Source organism: Sciurus carolinensis, chromosome 10 (assembly GCF_902686445.1).
Source record: "Sciurus carolinensis chromosome 10, mSciCar1.2, whole genome shotgun sequence".
In the NCBI taxonomy this organism is placed as follows: Eukaryota; Metazoa; Chordata; class Mammalia; order Rodentia; family Sciuridae; genus Sciurus; species Sciurus carolinensis.
In genome coordinates, this window is record NC_062222.1 from 120,464,539 (window position 1) to 120,489,518 (window position 24,980).

General features: G+C 35.4%; 1 protein-coding gene and 2 non-coding genes across 6 annotated transcripts in view; 1 reads left to right on the top strand and 2 right to left on the bottom strand.

Annotated features, from left to right (window-relative positions):
- The window catches only part of Rbpj (recombination signal binding protein for immunoglobulin kappa J region), a 215,029-nt gene that overhangs the window by 40,563 nt on the left and 149,486 nt on the right, over window positions 1-24,980 (bottom strand). For 2 of the 4 annotated variants that reach the window (XM_047566232.1, XM_047566231.1), the window contains exons 2-3: window positions 21,211-21,393; window positions 141-179 (exon numbers count right to left, since the gene is read on the bottom strand). In XM_047566232.1, coding sequence (XP_047422188.1) covers window positions 141-179; window positions 21,211-21,227 — 56 coding nt within the window. In that variant the 5' untranslated portion in view covers window positions 21,228-21,393. The remainder of the gene's footprint in view (window positions 1-140; window positions 180-21,210; window positions 21,394-24,980) is intronic. The other 2 variants (XM_047566233.1, XM_047566230.1) reach the window with 1 other exon arrangement.
- On the bottom strand, window positions 13,821-13,951 carry LOC124995164 (small nucleolar RNA SNORA51). The gene has a single exon (XR_007110639.1). It is a non-coding gene; the product is annotated as a small nucleolar RNA SNORA51 (small nucleolar RNA).
- Window positions 18,130-18,202, top strand: Trnag-ccc (transfer RNA glycine (anticodon CCC)). The gene has a single exon. It is a non-coding gene; the product is annotated as a tRNA-Gly (tRNA).

Here is a 24,980-nt window from a genome sequence, read left to right on the forward strand (position 1 = left end):
AAAACAGGGAGGGAGGATGGGAATATGTTCATGAGCTAGATAATATTTGAATGATTTCTAAGAGCACCTAATATATTTTCTAAAATTACAGGTGCTCTGTGCATATAAAATGTTTGAGTAAAGGTTAATATAATACTTACCTAGTAAGTCGTTTAGGTGGCGGTCGCTCACCAAATTTCCTAGAAAAATAAAGTAAAAATAAATAAATTAATAAACTGTATGATACACTCCATAGTAAATTTTTTTAGGTACCATGAAATTTCCTTTATGACTTGACTTCAACCTTACTGAATAACAGTGAAAAGAGAAATAGTCTAGCAATCAACTACACCAGGAAATAACAAAATACACACTTTAAAACAGTTTTTAAACAAAAGCAACATACACCAAGTAGGCCTTACACACTTACTCTAAGCACACTGATAAGATGAGGATAACAGGTACTACACTTTTAGAGACACCTCACAAAAAAAAAAACAACTAGCCGGAAACCACCCCCACCCCAAGTTTCTCATAATTGGCAGAAATAAGAAAAGCACTCTTAGTCCAAGAGTGGGTACAGTATTCACAAGTGTTTGCCATGTGTCAGGCTCTATATGCTTTTGAGGCATTACTATATTTTATCATTATAAAATGATTCTCTAAAGTATATATTGGCCTCATCTTAAAAATGGGAAAAGCAGTTTGTCCAAAGTCACAAAATAAATTAAGTGGTAGGCCAAGTTCAGAATTTTGAGATTTTGACAACTTTCACAGTTTAATTAGGTCCTGTAAGAGAGAAATGTGCTAAATGGGTTAGCATACAGGTATTTACTTAGTTGGGAGCAGGAAAGGAGAAAAACATAAGCAAAAGAAAGAACACACAATTCAGGTTGGAATTATAACACCACTAGAGTGAGGGTCTAGAGTATGACTGGCTGAGTTCAAATCCATGATTTGGTATTTTACTTGCTTTGGAACTCTGCAATTACTTGTGACTCTACAAAACTTAAGTCTTTTAAATCTATAAAAAGGACACAGTAGTTGTTAGGAGAATTAAATGTGGTAATTAATGTTTAATTCATATACAGAAAATACACAGAACATTGCCTGGAACATAGTATGTGCTCAATAAACAATTTTAAAAGTTATAAATGGTTAAGCCAAAAGAACTAAATAAAGGAACTATAATACTAAAAGAGACAAGTAAAAGAAGAATAAATTAGTCTCTATGTGATAACCTCTTATTTCTCCTGAAACAAGAAAATGTGATTCTCTTCTGAAAGACAGTGATGAAAGAGCATTTGAAAAGAAAGATTAATAGATGTTTTTTGTCTTAAAGCAAGATGGCAGAAGGCTTATTTGACTTATAATATCTATGCTATATTTGTGATGCTCCACAAGATTATTAACTTTGATGATAAGTGTTTAGGATCCTCTTTAGTTCATTTTCTGCAGTTAACCAAATGTCATATAGTGATGCTGACACTGTTAATGAATTCAAAATCTGTGATGGGTATCCATGCCTGAATATTTTAATATTTTATTTTTTTTCTATTTTCTTTCTTTTTGGGGGGGGGTACTGGGGATCGAACTCAGGGCCTTGTGCTTGCAAGGCAAGCACTCTACCAGCTGAGCTATCTCCCCAGCCCTTAATATTTTAATCAGCTCTAAAATATTGAAAAGTGATTTTAATTGAAAAAGCACAAAAATGAGCAAATACACATTCTTACAAGCAGAATTACTTGTCATTAGTTTTCTTTGATTTTTGTACTATAGTATACTCAATTTTTAAAATCAAGAAACAAAACAGTATCTTAATGTTAACATCAGCAAGGCAAGCTAAAAAGACCATTCAAAATACTCAACTATTGGTCGAATCATGAATCACAGCTATGGAGTTAAAAGCAAAAATCAGCACTGACTCTTCCTACTGGAAAGATTTTTTAAAAATCTCTAAAACTGATTAAATGTACCATTATAGCATATTGTTACAATAAAACTGTCTTAGTAGATAGATACAGAATATCTTACAAAAACCACAAAGATTATTATACATGCAGAATTGTATTTTGTAGAGAGAAGCAAAGTGAGGTTTGGCTGGAATCTACCTAAGAGTTCAAGTAGTAAAAATTTTAGGGGCAGATAATGAACAAAATAAAAATCTCAATATTGTCATCACCTTTTCTACTAACTCTAATATTCTAATGGCACATAGATTAATTCCATGACTAATCACTGCACTCAAAATTCCAATGTAAATTTTATTCCTACATGCTTTAAAATTCTGGAAAATTACATTAACAAGTAAATGTTGATTAAAATAGCCAAGTTCCCTTTTAAAAAATACTAATTAGATTAAGTTACCAATTACACAGCACGCTTGTGCAACATCACGCCTGCATCAATAGAAAATGGGAGCAACAGAGCTCAAATACACTCGACTGCTGAGACTGGACAACGGTACACAAAACCATGCATCATCTTCTACGGGGAGGGGGGGCATCCTAAGGCCAGGAATTATATGAAAATTGAAATCAAATTGCATCTTCTGTACATCATAAAGTATTTCCAAAAATTTTGTGTGCAATCCTGACCCTCTCTTTAACACGTGACATCACATTCCTATTAATCTCATTTAACTAACGGTTACTGTATTTAATGAGGTGTGGGAAGAATTAGAAAATGGAATCTCTAAGAAGAGTTAAGAAAAGCATGTACTAGGTTCACAATGCACAACTTTGATGGGCACAATCCAACTAAATTCTGATTATTTAATAAATCCTCACTGGCATACATATGAAAAAAAAAAAGTCAAGTTAAGCCAAGATATACAGTATCTTGTACTTATCAAGACCCATCTCTATTATAATCTGATATATCACTAACCCAAAACTTTGAGGATTATTTACTGAAAAAAAGAAGGCCTACATGGGTGATTTAATAAAATTCATGATGTAATTAATATATATACTATGCAACCAAAATAATCACTTCTCAGTCGAAGAACAGCAGTCAACTATCAATTACTCAGACTAAATACAGCCTAAAGATTAGGAGATGGGCAGGTACACAATTTTATCTGTTTTGAAATCTGCCTTAAAAACAAAATGTCTACCTACATGATCTGAATTGACAAGTGAACTAGAAATAAGTCAGGCCAAGTTTAGACCACTCTATGGAAAACATGTTTTTATAATAGGCATATGGTATGCTTCGCAATACAAAGAAAAAAATGTAAGCCTGTAAGTATTCAAGGAGCCTTCTTAATTTCATAAAATAATGAGTTAATACTTCACTTTAATAAGTAACTACTATTCAACTTCTCTTTTGATGATTATAGATCATCGATACTGCATCTGCATGAGGTTTCTCAAATTTTCTACATTCTGTTATAAATGCACTTTTAATTAAATGTAATAATCCTGATAAACATTTAAGGGCCTTTCTTTTTAAAGCAATAAACAAAAATCAATTAGACTACTGATGGTTTTTGCACCATGCCCTTTCCTTCTTGTTTTGTGCTCACATACTTCTCTCTCAAGACTGGGGTGAAGGTGAATAAAACATGTGCTTGCCATCTTTATCCAGTATGCTCATATAATAATATGGCTCAAGAAAATTTATACTCTTCAGTGTATATATGTCATCAGTATAATTTTAAACTAGCAAATTCATTTTGCTTTTACCTCACTAGCTTTTCCTTTTTTTTTAGATAATGATCTTACATTCCCCAAAATGAGAAGAGCTAGGGAAAATGCTAATTATAGTAGCTAAATTTGATTTTACAAACCTGAAAGCGTGAGGAGGATGTTTTAAGTTACAATCTCATTAAATTCTGCACTTCCCACCTAATGGGTTCTGTCCTCTAATCCCTTAGAATTTTCAAAAAATGTGGAAACCTTGCATACACATTACATGTATGTACTCATACTTCTTGTACTTCCTTTCTGTTCACAGAGGAGGTGCAGCAGTGTTTCCTCCCACACCAAATACACTTCTTTCTATATTCAAAATCTGTTAAGTATATGACCACAAAGGCACTAAGGACAAACATGATAAAAAGTATCAAAAGTTATCAACACCTTTTCTGGGTAAAAGATACTTCTCATGAGAAGACCAAGTCAAAAATCAAGAAGGGAGGAGAAAGAAACAAGAAAAAAATGTTTTAAGATACAGAACAATTTGATAATTACACTACTGTTAAGACAAAGCAAAACCAGATCTACCTGGAATATCATCTAGTAACTGTTTTAGAACTTTGGTTTTGAGAATATATAGATAGCTTAAAAAACAAGCTCAAATTATGTGGGAGACTTCTCGGTTGTAAAACTTAAAAGTAATTCCTCCTATTTTCCAAATTTTCTTCTTAATGCAGAAATGAGATTAAAATAAATTAAGGCAAAAAGAAAAGCACAATAGAAGCAAAAAAGAAAGCTCTGATAACTTAAAATCATAATTAAACTGAACTTTACAGCAAACCTGTAATAAACAGTATTTAATTTTATATAGTTCAAAAGTACTGGGATTTTCTGAACCATGATTTAAGATAAAGAAATGAAGCAGCACTAAATTAGGGAAAAACCAGGAAACCCAAAATTCATATCTTTAAGGCAAGTACCACCAGCAAGAGGAATAGAATAGGTGAGATACATGATTACTACATTATGTGATAATGAATAGTACGAGAAACAAAGCAAATAGTGCTGAGAAACTACTTTTAACTACCTAACTCACAAAAAACATATTTAGAAAATGTCACAAATGTTAACATTTGAGGTATCTGGGTGAACTCTAATATTCTTGCAACTTTTCTATAAATTGAAATTATAGCAGGAAAAAAAAAAAAGCCACACCCAGAGAAACATTCATCTCTTAAATCAAGATGCTGGCCTGACTCTGCTACTACAGAACCTGGTAGTGACACATGAATCAAAAAACATTTGCTTAATATTTTTTGAGGTGGCACATAAGAGGCTCTGCGGTTGTCTTCCTGACACAGCTTTTATGTTGTTAAGATAATTATTATAGCTGCTCAATTCACAATAGTCAGATTGTGGAATCAACCTAGATGCCCCTCAATTGATGAATGGATAAAGAAACTGTGGTATATATATACAATGGAATATTACTCAGCCATAAAGAATAAAAAAATTATGGCATTTGCAGGCAAACGGATGAAATTGGAGAATATCATGCTAAGTGAAATAAGCCAATCTCAAAAAACCAAAGGATGAATGATCTCACTGATAAGCAGATGATGATACATAATGGAGGATGGGAGGGAGGCGAGAATGGAGGAAGGAGGGACTGTAGAGAGGGAAAAGAAGGGTGGGAGGGGTGGGGGGAAGGAAAAAATAACAAAATGAATCAAACACACACAAAAAGATAATTATTAAAGAACTGCTTGCTGTAGATTTAAAGTTTGATAATATCCATGTTGATGGTGTATGAGTGAAGAAACAGGAACTGTCATATACCCTCAGGAGTTTAAATTTATGCAAACTTTTTGGAAGACATTTTGGCAATATCTACTATAATTCAACATGTGTGGTCCTTTGATCTAGCCATTTCAATTATGGAAATATACATAGATAACTTGTGACTGCAAAAATATGCATGAAGATGCTCAATAAAGTATCATTTGTATCAACAAAAATAATTTTTGCATACAATTAATTGTAGGTTACACAGCACATCCCATTGATGCCCACACACAAGCAAAAAACTATTCAGTTAGTAGCATCAATTTTGAATCAGATGCACATTTTTATTCACTTCCAAACATATACGCAACACAAACAATTTTTAATGATAATGGTAGACAGCTTCAAAGATTTCATTTTGCTTTAGAATGTGCTACATAATTTGACAGATTTTTTTCCTTTACTAATTAAGTATGGTATATGTAAACAGCAAAATGAAATTGCTATTCATCCATCAATACCCACTCAATATCAATTCTAGAATATAAAATTCTAGAATATAAGGGGCTTAAAAAAAAAAGCAAAGATAAGAATTCACAAAAATTGTCTTAGAAAGCAAATTTCACTAAACAGATCATTCTTAAAAATATATGCCAGACTTAAAGAACCACATTTTTATCTTTATGGAAAAGCTATATTTCCACAAACGGAATACAACTTCAAGAACATTAAAGAGGTTCCAATCTTAACTTTTTAAATTTTTTTAAATTTTTATTTTTGGTTGTACTAGTGATTGAACCCAGACCTTTGCACATGCAAGACAAGTACTTTACCACTTGTCTTATGATCCATCAATTATGTGCCACTTCTGGGCACATAAGCAAAAGCAGTAAAAGCAGGGGTTCAAAAAGACAGTTGTACATTTATGTTTAAAGCAGCATTATTCACAATAGGCAGAAGGTGGAAAGAACCCAAATGTTCACTGACAAAGAATAAATAAACAAAATGAGGTATATACAGATATGGGTATATTATTTAGCCAAAAAAGGAATGAAATACCGTAATACATGCTACACTATGGATGACCCTGGAAGACATTATGCTAAGTGAAATAAGACCAACACTTAGAACAAACAGTATATTAGAGGCACCTAGGGTAATCAAAGTCACCAGGACAGAAGACTGATCAAATATCCAAGAAGACTACAGCAGAAAGGGCCAAGGAGACTAATGGAGAAGCTAATGAGAGAAAAATACAAGCTGAGTCTCAGAAGGCTTCTCAAGAGTTAGTTCTTGCCCCTTTTAAAGAATTATCAAACTATAAAAAAAACATAATTACCAGTTTCAAAAAATAACAATTTAGTCAAAGAATCTGTTTAAAGTTGTAGTCTACATTGAGTCCCAAAACCCTAGAAATAAAATATTACAAACACTCAGTAAAAAATCAAACCATAATCTTGGTAGATGAAGGTCAAGTAATATACTGTTCAGCTATCATCACATAGATAGAAATATCAATTATAGAAATGTTTCCCTGTAATGGTCCTATTCATCCTGATTCAGCTTCCAGATTTACAGACTCAGAAGCAGTATTGTACAATTAGGTGATATATGAAGACCCCAATTTTTTCCTTAATCAAAGTGTACTTGAGAAATTACTGATACTCCTAGGCAATGACAAAGTTTAAAATATCTGCTGTTGACTTTAGACTTTTATTGCTGATGAAGTTCAAAAATAGTCAAAATATTAGACCTCCAAAAGTGAACAAATGGATATCAAAAAATATGTAATAGAATGCCCACAACACCATTAAACATAATAACCTCAAATTAGAAACAAATCAAATGATCAATGTCAAAGGACTGGACAAAACAGAATCATACAACAAAGTACTATTAATGCAACAAAATCAAATAGGCTATTACTTCATATGCAATATGTTGCAGTACCAAAAGCAGACTCAAAAGTTATAATATTGCACAATTCTATTTATATGAAAATCAAAAGCAGGCAAAAAATAGTCTCCAGTATCCAACAGGATGCAGCTACCATGGAGAAGGGATACAGAGACCAGAGGGGCTATCAGAAGGGCCTCTGGGGAGCTAGCCCGCAATACTGTTTCTTCCTGTATGTGATGATTACACATGAATATTCACTTTGTGAAAAATGACTTTGTTGTACATTTATGGTTAGTATGCTTTTCTATAGGTATATTACTTTAATTTAGAAATGAACACATGTACACATATGCATCTGAAGTATTCTGAATGTAGCCTGCTTTTGAAAAAAAAAAAAAAAAAAAAACAATTATTTCCTGGACTTCATTCCTAATGTCTTCATATTTTATTTTAAAACAAAATTTTAGAAGTCAGTGCTTTCAGGTACTCAGCTATAACATTTTGGGAAGTATGTACTTCATAAGTCAAATATTGCAAGAAAAGTCAAATATTAAGTATTTTAACTCCCGACATAACTAATTCTCATATCTAAATTCCAACCCAGACATTCCGACAGTTTTCTCTCCTTCATATTACTAGACAGAAAATTAGAGTCAACTGTGGTCCTTTATTTGGCACACCATTTTTCACAAGAATATGTTCTTAAAACACAAAGAACAGTAACTATTCAGTGTCATGGAAATATGCTGACAATGTTCTAGGATTCAGAATATTAATGTTATTGATTTTTAAATTGGCTTCCTTTGCCTATTTCACCTAAAACTGAGATGAGGAAGGAGGAGGAGAATGGCATAATTGTTCTCCCAGATATGGATTCTTTTTTTCTTTCTTTCACCATTTAACATACATTTAAATGCCTATTATGTGGTAGCTACTATACTATACACTAGGAATACACAGCAATTAACAAGCAAAATGGTCCCTCTCCAGGTGGAGGTACAATAAAACAGCAGCTACTGGAAACAGGCATTATGGTACATGCATGAACATCACACTTGATACCCAAATCAATCTTATAAGGTAGGTGGTATTATCCTCATTATACAAAGAGGAAACTCAGCAACTGCTTTGCCCAAATTCACACACTTGTAAATGTGGTTCAAAATGTAAATAGTTTAATATTCATGATTTTCCACATACTCGGCATTCAGAAAGAATTTTATCTATAGTTCAGTTCTGGATATGAAAATGTGAAGAGGGTGACAGGACATCAATTTTTTTTGTTTTTTTTGAGAGAGGTACTGATCCCACAGGCACTTTAACCCCTGAGATACATACCCAGTCCTTTTTAAATTTTTATTTGAAACAGGGTCTTGCTAAATTGCTGAGGGTCTCCCCTAAGTTGTTGAGGATGGACTAACCTTGAACTTATGATCCTCCTGCCCTGGGCTCCAAATTTGCTGGAATTAGAAGTGTGTGTCCCTGCACCCAGCTAGAACATTAATTACTTTTTATGATATAGCTTGGACTGGTTTGCTTCAGTGAGGGGGATGAGGAGTGGGGCCAAAAAAAAAATCTTAAAAGAAACCTTCCATTACCTTCCCAATTCTTCGCCTATTGATTAAAGTTCATATGAGTAAAGAATAAATTTTTCTTTGATTACTGGAAAGTGTAATGTTTCCTAAATGCACAGAATTCAGGAAATCTAAAGACTTCTGCTGTAGGAGCCAGACCTTGACTTTTGCATATATATATACATATAGACATATATACATACATATGCACACACATTATGTCATAAATTTGGCTACACCTTTCCAAAACAATTACTCTTGTATTTTCTACGCACAAAGAGATTGTTTCGGTTACAATAAGAGTTCATAAGTGAGAGTTCACTGACTTTAATGTTCACAGTGATAAATCATTAATTCTGCAAAGCACTTTTTTTTTCCTTAATTGAAAAGGACCCTGAATCTACAAAGACTTTGACTTAACCAAGAAGTTTTTGCATTGCTTTTCTCTGTTGGTAGAAATTAGGCAAGCACAGTACCATTACAGTTCCATTACACTCCAATTGGTCAATTTCTCAAGCGTCCTCTGACAAACAGTTTGAGATCTACAATTTAATGGTCCAATTTGGGATATTCCAACTCTATGATGGTGCAAAAGTGAAATGTGATCAGTAGAAACTGTCCTTCACATTTTTATCTAGAATATATGGTAGATAGTTGAGATGTTGGACAACAGCAGCAAAATGGAGCTCCCAGTAGCCAAGATATCAGTCTAAACAACAAAGTTCTACAGTATACTGCCTTGCTAAGCTATGGTGTTAGGCAGGTAAGGTATATAAGATGCACTTCTGACTTACTTTCAACTTAAGATGAGTTCATTAGGAGGTACATTTTTGTAAGTCAATAGGCATGTGTATTTGAATTCAGCAGTTTATCTGTCTTTTATCTTTCTTTTAAATAATAAACACAGACCAGGTCATTTATGGAAGGGATCTAACATGTATTTTAATGTAGAAAGAAAAGACTATGATTCAGGTTCATAAAGAATTAAGTGAGCCCGGTGCTGTGGCACATGCCTATAATACCAGTGGTTCAGAAGGCAGGAAGATTGTAAATTTAGAGCCAGCTTCAGCAACTTAGTGAGACCTTGCCCCTAAAATAAAATATAAAAAGGGTGGGGGTGTAGTTCAGTGTTAAGTGCCCCTGGGTTCAATCCTGGGTACCAAAAAATAAATAAATAAAGAGTTTAGTGGTTTCTAAGAAGTCTGTCTCTAAGATTAAGAAAAAAGTTGGCAACCACCACTTTTAAAAATATGTAAAAGAGGACACTGTGGGTAACATATATGGGAGTTAAGAGCAAATACTCAGTAAAATAGAATAAAATGATGAGAATCAAAATCCTTATGTTCAAAACAGAAATAAGGAAATAATCACATGAATAAGGAAATGACTTTTTGCTTGAGTATTAAATAACCAAAACAATACATTTCTTTTAAATTGCAACTTTGTTTTTTGTTATTACATGTCATATTATTAGTGAACAAATATACATTTGTGGTAAAGTCAACCACCACTCTGAAGAAGTGGTCTTAACCACAATTCCAAGGTTAAAGAATGGCTTTCTACCAAAGTGCATCTAACTTGTTAGTCTTGCCCTGATGCACAGCTCAAACCAAAAGAGCAGTTACAGGTACTAGTACTTGCTTACTCAAACCTCCTAGGCCATGGGGCTCTGAAAGGAGAATAAATCACCAAGGGGCACAGATGTAGATGGTTTAAGATCTGACTGCAAGCCACCTTTGGGTGGTACTGCATACAACCTAATTTTTCAATAACTATCAGAGGAGACTGCCCAGCATGAGCAAAAGAAAGGTTTAAAATGCAAGTGGTGAGATCATTAAGTAGTGATTAAAAGCACAGATCATCAGTAACTTATGGTGGCACTGCACTAGTATAAGAGTGAAGATTTTGAGGATCTAAGTGAAAAACCAAGAGGACACTTCAATAAACCCCTCGGTTTCACTTCCTTTTAGTTACTTGCTTGAAGTTGACTGTAAAAATTACCATTTCAGAGACCACTCAGTTGAGCTCTAGCTCATTCCGCCAGCTTTGCTGCAGATAACACCTCTGATGCACTCACACCTGGGCCTACACAGGCATCTGTCTGATGGGTGACCTCTTTGACCTCAGAGAGCCAAAAACTCCACTCTTAGACCACACTAATGGGGTAATTTTCTGAACTTGTGTCCTATGCAGAGCTATAAAGATCAATTATGTGTGGGCAGGCCTGTCACCTTTCCCCATCCTTATACCATACTCTGCTTCTTTATCACATAAAAATTCCCAAACCCTATCCTTGGGGAGAGAGATCTGAGACTTGTTCTCTTGTTTCCATGCTTGGCTGCCTTGCAAATAAACTTTCTCAAGGCTGGTTTCAGTGACTGGCATACTGTGTAGCAGGCAAATGGACCTGGTTCAGTAACATAACTGGAGGTTGGCACTAAGGAAGACAAGGATAAGGACTACAGAAAGGAAGAGACTTGACTTTCACAGTTTGGTTCATTCATGTTATGTATTTAGTTGGTACTTTGTTGTGTTATAAATTTAAACTATGCAAACTGCAAAGTTGTTATGTTACTAAATTAATTTACTATTTTACTGTCTAGTCAACTGCTTTAAATGAAATAATTTTTAAAAAAAGTAGTTTTTCTTTGGAGATTAGCTCCACTTAGCTACTTCATTTTGAATCCTTCTCTCTCCCTGTCTTCTGCACATGCATGTTCCTTAAAGACAGTGGAGTCTCTCTTCTCTGTTACTAGAGTGCCAGACCTCTTCCCTCCCTGTTGCCTTCTACAAGCACTTCACTGACAAATGCCATTACCTATAATTCTAAGTTCTCTTCTCTATTTCCATTCCCTCACTCCATAAGATTAGAAGAAACTCTCATTATCCTTTACACCCACAGTGTCCTTGGTCTTCATATAGCAGAGCAAATGAGAGAAAACACAGAACAGATCCATCTCCTTATAAAATCTCTCATTTATGCCTCATTAACAATCCTACATTAGCATTTTCTCTTACAAGGGAAAACTGAAGCTCAGAGAGTTACAAAGGAGGGCTTTTCCCTACTTCGACCACACATTGATCCTATTAAGGTTAAGGACTACAAATCCAATAGATAAACAGATAAGGAAGCTATAATCTGGTGCATAAATCATTTATCTTTCTTGCCTTCCCCTGAAAAGGACTTTTCCCCTTAACTCACTGATAATGGCCATTTGTTTTTCACACACACACACACAAAAAACTTGTCATATGAAAATTTATTTAATGTTTCAGAAAATCATTTCTTTATCTTCAAACTATTTTTCAGCAAACAAAAACTGCTGAATCCTGAAGATTACATATTGTAGCAGTCCAACCAGAGAATATGAAGAATGCTGTAAGGTTAAATAAGCTAGAAAATCTAACTGTGTTACCAGCTCTAGGGATTAGTCAAATCCAAGCTTTTTAAGGAATTATAAGTAACCTAGCAATTTAAAAAAAAATGCCAAGCTTTTTCCACAATAAACTGGACATGTGCAATGGATATTTTAAGCTGTATCTTTTATGCTAGCCAACTTTTTTTTAACCTCAGACACACACATTAGAGACATATGGCCAAAGTTATAAATTTGTATGATTCACATTAAGGTTGACTCAAGTGCACGCAATCATAAACATCAAGTTCTCAAATACAAGTCTGTATACAGTGATGCTCACTAAGTGAATGAACCATAATAATAGCAAGCCATCTGTTAAAAAGCAACAAAAGGGGCTGGGGTTGTGGCTCAGTAGTAGAGCACTTGCCTAGCAGGTGGAGGCACTGGGTTCGATCCTCAGCACCACATAAAAATAAATAAGTAAATAAATAAATAAAATTTTTTTAAAAAAGCAACAAAAAATTATTATGGAACTGTAGCTCTTAAACCATATTATTTAGGTCAACCATTTCTGAATTAAACAAGGATTATAAGCAAACTGATTAGAAATGCCTCTAAAGTTTGTTTCTACAATGGAGGAAAAAATTGTGAATGAGCTGATATTAACCTTACAAATCTTACAATGAGAAGAAAAGAGAACTGTTTCACTACGTTCAAATAGCTAAAAATAATGATTAATTTCTCACCTTAATGAAACTATTTTACCTATGAGAATTCCCTCAAAACACAATGTTTTTATAGGTTGCTGTTACTTGCTCAACATAATTCTTTATGAACCAAGTTGATACTTCAAAAAAGTGAACTTTTGACAGATTCTCTGAGGTGCCATCCAGATCTAAAAACCTGCATACATCATGTGTAGGTCTCCAGCAATTTCACCCAGGCAATTCTTCACTATAACAACACTCTAGTATGCCATTATGTTTAAACCAATAGTAAAGTAGCTGATTAATTAGATTCCTGTGATTTAAAAATGTTAGTTCTAAGTATGAAGAAAAATATAGGACTGAAAAGACGTCCTTCATTCTAAGCATAAATTAGAACTTTGGAATGAAAATCAAAGTTGAAAGGGAGTTAGTCTTAAATTGTCCCCTCTTATCTACTGCTATAGTCTGAATATGTCCTCCAAAGTTTATGTTGGAAATTCAATTCCCAATGCATCGGTGTTCAGAGGTGGGGCCTTAAGGGAGGTGTTTATATTACTCTTGCCCTCCCTCTCTTGTGCATACCCGGCATACTCTCTTGCCCATGTGGTACCTTCTGCCATGTTACAATGTGGAGAAAAGGACCAACAGATGTGGCCCCTCAAGCATAATCTTCTCAACCTCTAGAACTGTAAGAAAAACACTGTGTTTTCATTCATTACCCAGTTTGTGGTATTCTATTATAGCAGTACAAAGTGGATTAAGATATTCACGAATGTCTTGGTTTGGTTCTAGTACTCCTCAAGAAGTAACCCTGAGAGTATTTTGGTCTGGTCACTATACTCAAGAAGCTCACTCTGCTTTTTTTCTCCCTCAACTCCAAGTCCCCCATTCACAATACAGACCAGACAGGAGGTCCAGGCTGGGGTCTATACAGGATAGATTTACCCTGCCTTTTCTTTGTATACAGTCAACATAAAAACACAGCCTGTGGTAAACACCAGGAGGTCAACAAGCTCTTTATTCTGAAAACGAAATACTACTTGTCCTGGGTCAGTTCTTTTAACTTTGGAAAACCTCCTAGGATCTAAGATTTATGCTATTTTTATAGCATCCTCCTAACTGACCTTTGTTGGTCAGCTCACTTTCTCACTTGGCCTGCCTGGTTCTGTGACTCAAAAGTTGACTTTATTCAATGTTCACATTATTATTCTTTTACAGGAAGAATGCAGAGCAAATTCTTTTGTTTGCTCAAGTTGCAAGTAATGAGTTGGGAGGGAGGAAAGGGAGAGAGGAGAGAGCTGTGGAGTACAAAGGGGGGATAGAGAGCAAAGGAGAGAGAGAACACTGGAGCCAAGAGAGCAATAACAAAAGACAGAGGAGGACAAGACTGCTTGAGGGAGTGTTAGAGTCACCAATTCAAAGAGAAACAAGAGAGCAATGGAGAATCGGGGTGGCCATAAAAGGGCAATTGTCTACCTCCTAACAGACCAAATCTGGTCAATCCCAAATATGGAAATGTTTTAGTTGGAATACAGAGTCTTCTGTGAAACATGAGCACAGATCACAATCTGGCTTTCCCTATAAATAATCTCACACTTGCACATCTACCCATGGCAAGAAAGATCTGTTCAATTAATATGCACACTATTCCCAAGTTTTGCTTCCCCAAAGACTGCCTGGGGCCTTTTAACCCCAAACAAAAACAAAAACAAAAACAAACAAGTCAACCAAAAAACTCCACTTCAGTGCTTTCATAGTTTATCTAGAGTCTCCATGTCAGTGGAATGGGAATATTAGAGACCTGTTGTGAAGCATGAGCTAAGGAATGCAAAATGCTTGGTGTGGAACGCTTCAAGCACAACTCATTAAATGTCAGTGTAATAACATGCTTGAGACTTTTCTGCCTTTATACCCACCACCAATCTCTAACTTACAAGAATTCAGTGATAACATATTTAGAAATTAGGATTAAATAAAATCACTTCCTTAGAGATCTGGTCATTTTCTCCACTTGTAAATTTACAGGTTCATAAATAAGATAGCTGGTCTTGTCTCCATTTGTAAACTAAGAGATGATAAATAAGTAAAAGGTTTGCTACGCCATGACAGGACAGATGCAAGTCTAAAAACCTAGTGTAGTCATTCCCGGTGGCACACGTCTGTAATTCCACCAACCTGGGAGGCTGATGTCCGGACTAAGCAATTTAGTGAAGCTCTCAGCAATTTAGAGACACCTGTCTCAAAATAAAAAGGGATAGGACTATAACTCAATGATAAACTCAATCCCTAGCACCAAAACAAAAGAACAACAAACCCCACCCCCCCAAAAAAACTTAGGGTTGTTCAAAGAGTATTAATTTGACAAATATTTACTGAGAACCTGCTGTGACTATTCACTGAGACCAGGGACCAGGGATACAGGAACCAACAAAATCAACAAAATCTGCTAATGGTGGTAAAGAACAGGTTTGGGAACTACAGCAAAGACTGAAAATTGTTTCTCTGCAGAGGAAATGCCAGGGTGTACATCAAAGATGAATGCTTTCAGTGGATCCTACCTATTCCAAGTCCTCCTTGCTTTATATACACACCCATGCTACATGCCTCTGCCCTGTCCCAGGCTAGAATTTCTGACACATTAATTTTTCCACAGATATTTCAACAACAAAGGAGTCTTAATAATGCTACATTTAATATACATTTGATTAACCTAGTGGTTCAGCTGCTATCACCAACCCTTTATTTATATGTCTACGTATGTGTATATATAACACACGCACACACACACACACACACACACTCACTCACTCTCAATCACCCTCATCACCCTTATAACAATAGTAGCCTCAACTAGACACAAAGGCACTCAAAGTAAATGCTTTTTCAAAGTGTTCTATCTTACCTTTGCATCAAGATAGTTCTGCCCCAGGATTCCTTATAACAATTAAGGGTAGGAAGAAAAAGGAGGCAGTTGTTCTCCCTGATAGCTATTTTCCAAAGTAGCACATTTACAGTCATTATTTTTGAAGATTATATGTTGACACATGTTGACAAAGCAAGGCCCAAAGACTAGTGGAGAAGGTCGGCTTGATCTCACTGTGAGGCTCCCCGTGGAGGGGCTCACTTGCTCACTCACTCTAACGTATGTGAGCCTGACTATATCACTAATGGAAACTGTGCTCCACATCTAAACAGCAAGTTGACATTCTGAAGAACGCACACGTCTTCCTGTTCATCTACATACTTTCCTTATAATGCCCTAGAAGTTCCACAGTGCAACAAAAAGTGGCTGCACTATATTTTTCAAAGGATAATTTTTGATTCCCTGATTTTTCACTTTTTCAATTAGGCTCATACTTGAACTGAGTTATAAAATACTCTTTGAAGAGATACCCCAGATTCCATAGAAATCCAAAACAGTACTGTTTTTCAAAGTAATGAGATGAGTATAAATTAGTTTTGAGAACATATTTAATGCTAATAATATCCCACTTACTCAAAATATTTCTAAAAAGTTTTGTTATCTTCAGAACCTAAAACATCTTAAATATAGACTCACAGCAGCTAATATTAATCCCTGAGGTGATTCTAACTTAAGTCAGCTGAAATAATATCTAATATTATGATATGTTCTTTCTTTTAAGTCTAGATATGGAGTTGGGGTGCATCTCAGGTTGGGGTCAACTAAACTAGAACATAGTTTAGTTTCCTTCTCAACTATTCCCTAAAAACAAAAAGATGTACCAAGGAAAAAAATTATAAGCTGCTATCATGCATTTATGACAGCCAAAGAAAACTGACACAGATCTGAAGAAAAAAACGCCACAAGGAGACAACATGAAAGCTCATAGCTCCTGATGGGATAACCAGTATGAGGTAAGAAATGAGGGGAAGCTGGAAGTGAGGGGGTAAACATGACTGAGAAAAGGAATCAAGGATCTTAATGATGGATGAAAAGCCAAACAGGGCTACTGAAAGAGTAGGAAGAACGGGGTAATCTGGGAGAAGACAAGGAGCAGCTGGGGTCGAAAATTTTGAGAAGCAAAGCAAGAGAATAAAGGAATTTTAACTCTTCCATACTTCACTGAATCTCTCCATAGAAGAGGGCCTTGTAACTGACCTAACACTCCATATTGTCCCTTTCTGACTCCATTTGCCTTTCTCTTTTTTTTTTTCCTTTCTTCATTCTGAGTCACCTTCTTCAGCAGTTAGCTTGGATTCCAGGAAATACAATCTTGATTGATAAGCATCTTTATAACAAGGGACTGAAACTATCCCCAAGCAATTGCAAGCAGAACAGATAACCCCATGATGAGATGGCCCCCCTAAGCAAGAACAGTCACTCCACAACAAAACCAGGGGCAATATCTCAGGTTAGGAACCAAATCATGCCCTCAGGTGATGAGTATCTTTCCAGAGCTTCACAGAACCAGTCCTGAGATAATGATCAACCAGATCATGGTCTGACCAAGATGATTTACTCTTATCAACTATACAAGTTTCCCAGTCACACACACCCCCACCCTTCCATTTGTGCCCTTCTCTATAAAACCTCAGTCTTTGTCAATTCCTTAAGACTGACAGCTGGTCACTGTACTTCTATCTTTATTCTTGCTATGTAGCCACACTGATGAAAAGTTCCTTTCCTGCCTTTCACCACTGCTGTCTCTTTGATTGGCATACTAGGACAAGTGGTATAGCCTAGTCTGTGGGAACCAACGGAGCTGGAACTTTTGTCCAAGTGCTCTGCCACTAACAATGTATGCCTGCACATATCTGTACAAAAACTAGCAACCACCATCAGGCAGTTAACCCATTGACTGGGAGGTTATAGTTTTAACTCCTATAATTTCAAACCATGATTTCTAAGGAGTATATCACACCCAATTTGGAAAAGGAATTATGTACTTTAACTCAATTTCCAAGAACTTGAAGAGAAAGATAAAAGAGGCTTATTATTTTTTTGCCCTCCTCTTCTGGCAAAGAATTATTCCATTTTTTCAACTCCCAAATGTAGAAAACTAATGTACAAATTCCAATGTAATGAAACAATTTACCAGAAGTCTTCATTTTCTGTTTTCTAAGGAGAAAGAAATTTTATTTTAGACATAATCCTAAAACATATGCATACGATGACACTGCCCTACCTAAAGTCTTATTTATTAAAAATTATTCACCTTGGGCTGGGGATATAGCTCAACTGGCAGAGTGCTTGCCTCCCAAGCACAAGGCCCTGGGTTCAATCCCCAGTACTGCCAAAAAAAAAAAAAAAAAAAAAAAAAAAAAAAAAAAAAATCACCAGATACTGTGATCATCCTCAACAGATCTATAAATAAATAACTGATGTTATTATGCCACTGTGTAAGCACACGTACTAATTCAATAAAAATTAAGTTTAAATATTATCAAAATCCTTACACAGAAGCTCTACATTTAAACATATGACCACCTTAAATATTTGTAATATATCTGATTTATGCTGAATTTCTCTAACTTTATCACCTGAATTAAAGAGGCACCTGTTAAACATACAAGTCCTAACATAAAAATTTAGTGAATTTTAAAGTGTATCATTATTTTTTTTTGTATTTTTGTAAGTACAGCAATCATTTCCATCAATGCAAACTGAGAGTAAATTACAACTAGGAAATACTATAAATTCCTTTTTTCTTTCTCTTTTTTCCCCTTTTGTACTGAGGATTGAACTCAGAGGCACTTTACCACTGAGTCACATCCCCAGCTCTTCTCTCTTCTTTTATTTTGAGACAAGGTCTAAGCTGCTTAGGGCCTCGCCAAGTTGCTGAGACTGGTCTTGAATTTGTGATGCCCCTGCCTTAGTCTCCCAAATTGCTGGAATTACAGGCAGGTGCCTGGTTAGATTATTGTAAATTCTTAATTATAGACCTTTACATGTTTATCAGGACAAACAACATATACATACAAAATAATAAAACAACAAAAACATAGGTTTCATAGTTAATTTACTGCTCTCTACCTTCAGAAACAAGAACACTGATCTGATAATCCCACTGATGGCTATCTAAAGGCTTTTGCAGCTGACATCAGTTTGGCAATATGGATTTATAAGACCTGAATTCCATATAGTTTTCCGGTCATTACAAGAACATTTATGCAATGCAGTACCTATGCCTACCCTTGAAACAAGTTTTATAAAACCATATCAGGTGATACATTCATGATACTTTCTGTTCTGTTTTGTGTAACTGGGGGAGGGGGGAAACAGCAAAGTATTACATTAATTGCAGAACATGTATCACTGGAAGTTTGAAAACCACTGGTCTATGAATTGATAAACACCAAAATGTATGCCAAGGGCAGGATACAATACCACTCTACTTGATAGACCAGCTTTGGTTAATACCACTCAAAAGCTACTGCTGTTGTATTCTTATTTTCTCTTCTACTCCTTATTCCACAGTAATAATCTTTACTTAAAACAAAAGATGATAAAAGAGGGACCCTTGAAGATGATGTACAGGAATAATATGGCATACCATATTCTCTTTCAGTCACAGACTAAAATGTATCCTGGTCATTTCTTTTCAACAAAGCAAAACTATATAAAACTAATAGTACTTCTGAGGAACTCTGTGACTATAAGAGGCATACACTTAGTAGAAACAAAAAGTACCCAATCAATGTACACATAAACATGTATATATTTTGTTCATTTCAACAGCTTTAAAAATTGAAGCATAAAGTCAAAAAAAAAAAAAAAAAAAAAGGCAATGCATTCTTTTCTACATTCAGTGCACTGACACTTTCCTATTCTGAAATATGCTTTGATGCTGGTCACAAACCACTACAATAATTTCTTGATACACTAATAAATGGGTTGAAACCTACAATTTGAAAAACAAAGCTTCAGAAAACACAAAAATTATCCTAGCAGAGTAACAGGATCACAGATAAACTACCAGCTTTTCATGGCCACCTTCTCTCATTGATTTAAAAAAATATCTCAAGGAGTTAAAAACAGTCAAAAACAGTTGGGTGTGGTGGCGCTCACCTGTAATCGCAGCAGCTCAGGAGGCTGAGGCAAGAGGATCACAAGTTCAAAGCCAACCTCAGCAACTTAGCAAAACCTTAAGCAACTCAATAAAAACCAGTCTCTAAATAAAACATAAAAAAGGGGTGTGCACGTGGCTCACTGGTTAAGTGCCCCTGGGTTCAATCCCTGGTACAAAAAAAAATTTTTTTTTTTTTTTTAATTTTTGAGCCAGACATAGGGGCACAAGCCTGTAATCGCAGTAATTTGGGAGGCTGAGGTAGGAGATAACAGGTCAAGGCCAGCTTCAGCAATACCCTGCCTCAAAATAAAAAATAAAAAGGGCTGGGAATATGGCCCCACTTAACCACTAAGGTACCAAAAATACCAGATACGGAAAAAAAAAAAAAAAAAAAGAAAAGAAAAAAGAATTGAACAGTTATTTAGCTGCTGACACACCAAAAGGATCTTAGCACAAGGTAACCTGGTAAAAGTCATGAACTCCACCAATGTATTTCTGTTCATTTTTTTCTATCTATGACTTATACCTCTCTCTTCCCAAAACAGTTTCCTTTATTAACTAAAAGGTTAAGAATCCTGAATATGATATAACATTGATGAATTCAGCATTCTAAGTTGGTTCAATTATATCACTCTTAAAAAAAAAAAAAAAGAAAGAAAAATTAGTAACAACCATATAGTACAAAAATTGTTTTTTTTTAATATCAGATAAGAAATGGTTTTAACTACCATACTTAAGTATAACTCACTCATTTTCCTCTAAGTGAAACTTCTGTGCAAAAGACAAAACTCTATTATAAATGTCCCAAATAAGAACTGTTTTGTTTGGCCAAATTAGTACCCTAACCAAAAAAATCTATTCAATTGCTTCCTGTTCAGGGTACTATCAAATGACGGCACTGAAGAGAACTATCCTACGATGTAAACCAGAACTATGATTACAGACTAACACATGAATAATCCCTAAACTACTGGTGAAATACATTGTAGCCTACTACTATACTATTACTATTAAAACTGAAGGAAAAGATCTACTCTCATGTCTTCCATGACCTTATCTCAAAAAGGAAAAAAACTTCAATCATAAAACTTATATTTTTAACAAAAAATAGCACTATAAAATCTGTAACCACACCTGCAATCTAAATATTAAAATATGCAATAATAAGATATAGAATCATGAGCATTCATTCTATCCATGACCTTGGGGGTCACTGAGAGATTTCTAAAGCATACCTTTTAATCCACGCCATGGTACTTCAAGAACATGTTAAGGTAAGTCACAGCTTGGAACACTTCGGTGCACCTCAAAACACCTCAGCCAGTGTATCTTTATCATTCTCCTTTCCTTTTGAGATCATAATGGTTCCGAAGAACTATAATGCTTCCATTTGAATGATAGTTTCATAATTTCAATGACTTAAAAACAAAAACAAAAAATAAGGACTTAAGTGTTTGTATGTTAAGTCACTAGGGCACTGTGTTAAGCTGCCATGACTATGAAAAACAAAGGATGCTCCTAGTACCTTGTAACACTGTCATTTTTAATATGAACCCTCATATGAATGAGAAGTATCAAGTGTTAGTCATTGTTTTAGAGATTTTTCTAGTGAAGTCTCACAAATCCCTTTGCCCCAGTAATTTCTTCAGTTTTCTTCTCAAGGAATGAAAATAACTAAAAGGTCTGAAGACTTGCTAGGTACCAAGTACACCCGCAAATAACTACTATTCTTTTCTGTGTTGAATGAGATCTGGAAACCACCTACACAATTGTACTAAAGGGAATTGGCTAAAAGACAGGATTTCCTTCAAACAATGTCCTGGTGTTAATATTACTGAATCATTTACTGCATGGCAGTAATTAAATTGAAAAGAGTGTCTTGTTTCTAAAGTTTATTTCTAACAGAATGCATATAAATGAACAGATAGTTGGTTGGCTATGATACTGTGAAATACAAATTTGGTCTTCATCCCTGTTTCTTGGCACACAACTCCTAAAATTCCTGGAATCTTTAAAGTGATAAGTGTGTTTTGTATGCTAATGAATTGACTGATTGCAGGCAGATCCCAGGTAGCCTCTGGATGTGGGCTGGTCACCATAAAGATCAAGGCAGGATTAGAGGCTTGGAAATTTAACCCTTCCTTACAACCTCTGGGAATGGGAGAAGGGCTGAAGGTTAAATTGATTTAACCCTAAATGGCCAATGATTTAATTAATTATGTCTATGTAATGAAGCTCCCCTAAAAACACAAAGGGACAGGGTTCAGAGAGCTTCCAGACAGCTGAACACTGGGAGGTTCTTGGAGGGTGTAGTATACCCCAAGACAGCATGGAACCTCTTAACCCCTTCTCCTATACCTTGACCTGGTTACCTCTTCACCTAGTGTTCATCAGTACCCCTTTGAAATATCCTTGGTAATTAACCAGTAAACATAACAGCTTCCTAGAGTTCTGTGAGCTGCTCTAGCAAATTAATGGAACTCAAAGATGGGATTGAGGCAGCTGCCTTAGAGCAGATCTATTAGAGAAGCACAGAAAAGAAAACACCTGGGACTTGTGACTGGCATGTGGGAAAGGCAGCCTCCAGGCCAAAGCTCTCCAACTCTGGGATCTGATGTTATCTCCAAGTAGGTAAGTGTCAGAACTGCACTGAATTAGAGGACAGCCAGATGGTGTCCACTGGAGTATTTTTGGTCGGTTTGGTGTGTGGGGGGGGGAACCCTGCACACACTTGATTTACACGTATTTGATCACAGAACTCTTCAGTGTTAATTGTTGTGGTATGATAGCAGAGGAAAAACTACTTTCTATCAAGTTTTACTGCCTGACTGACTTGGCAGTTATCTGTGTTCCTCTTTCCTCTTCATAACACCCCACCTCTCTTACATAAAAACATTAAAATTATTCCATTATTAAGGTATAGTAAGAAGTATGCACATCACATTTCCCCTGCAATACCAGGTATGGAACTCAGTCCACTGAGTAGCATCCCCGGTATTTTTTTTTTTTTTTTTTGTGAGACAGGGTCTCACTAAGTTGCCCAGGCTGGCCTTAAACTTGTGATCCTCCTGCCTCAGCCTCCTCAGTTACTGGGATTACAGGCCTGAATCACTACAGCTGGCTCTACGCATCACATTTTAAATCAACCAAGAACTCACTCTGATTTTGCTGCAAGTTTAATACTATCCAGTTACCCAAAAGAATAATTGAGTTATGCAAAGAAAGTCAAGCTCATTAATCTTATCAATAAATACATGGATTTACTGTCATAAAGCAATTAAAATTACTTTAGGATGATGCATCAGGAAATTTTTAATAAAGCTAAGTCATAAAGATGGCTTCCAGTGAAAAAGAAAGCAGATGAGAAAGTTTCTGTTAATATTCTAGGCAAATGGAACAACTCATGTAAAGGTCAATGCACAAGTACTAGAAGATGACAAAGTTTCCCAGTTAGGGCAAAAGAACATGTGCTAAGCAGAAAGTGAAACCATTTCCTACTTGAAAAGGTAGAGTCAGCTCATGAAAATCTTTCAAGTCCAGTGTCAGAAAAAAAAAATGACATTTTTTAAGATTTGGATTAATTACAGATTACTGGGAATGCAGATTATAAAATGTAGACCACAATTCAGAAAGCTAATAATGGAGGCAGAATCACATATGGGAAAGAACCTGACCAAAGTAGAAACAAATGAGCAGGAACAAGGGCTCTGGTTCAATGATATCCCTATCTACAGCTACAACCATTTTTTAAACTGATGATTTCACCACATTAGTGCAATCCTCTGGCCTCTCCCTGCTCCTACTTAAAACTATTTAATGGCGCTGTGTGTGTGTGTTGTAACCTACACACAACTACCAGGTTCATACTCCTGAAACACAGTTCCTCCCCTGCAAGGGGTGGGGGGATCTTAACCACTGGAAAGTAGGTCAAGATATAAATACATTAGATGGTAAAGCATAAAAGCCTAGCTCTCAAGGACTTACTCATTAGCTCATTTAATTTTCAGAACTTTATTTTAGAGAAGATAGATTGTACTCAAGTGACTGACCCAAGAAAACATATATAGTAAAACAAAAGAACTAAGACTTAATTCTGAATCTTTAAGCTGGAATTCTGCATTTCCCCCCTACAACCATACCATTGTAGAATATTGTTAGGGGAAGGGAATGGTCCTGGTGTTAACATTTGTTAATAGGATGCCAAGTACTATGCTTAGGACCTGATCACATTTTATTTCATCCTGATCTACCTGCCTTTTACAGGTGAAGAGATTAAGGTTCAGAGATTTACGTCAACTGCTCAATATCACACATAAGAGATGAAAGTGGGAGGACAGATACCTAATTTCACAATGTTCGAATGTAAAACCCATATTCAGACAGCTATATCAATCTTTCTTCCAGAAGCAACTGGAAAAAAAGTCAAATACATAAATTTATTTCTCAAACCTGGCTGATATGGAAATAATCTAATTATGCAAATGGCTCACAAAACCTAGTCAGTTCTGTAATTATAAACTACATAAACACTTTGTTGGCTATATTTTAGCAAGGAACTACATGCACACTTATTAAAGCCACCAAGAAACATCAGGTCATATTTAGAAACTTCATTTGACTTCTACAAGTGAAACCCAGTTTTCTCACAAAGTTATGCACTTCACAATTTTTTAAGGTTGACCTAAATTATGGTAGTTGTCAATTTAAATTTCAGTTCACAGAACAAAATGATCATGAAAGATATTTTCCTTCAAAGAGTATAATGCCAATTTTCTCAACTACATCTTGTTCCCTGGACTGCTATCCTTATCCTCAAGGGAAGTCTTATCCGCAAGGGAAGAGAAACCATTTATTAGTTGAGGGAGGCTGAAGGCATGCAGTCAGATTAGCAGTGATAATACACAATAGCCAATGGATAGTTCTTAACAATGTTTCAAATAATGACTAATAGAATTACAAAGGCACTGACAAAAATCCCCCAAATTAAGGAAACTCCTAAGCATCT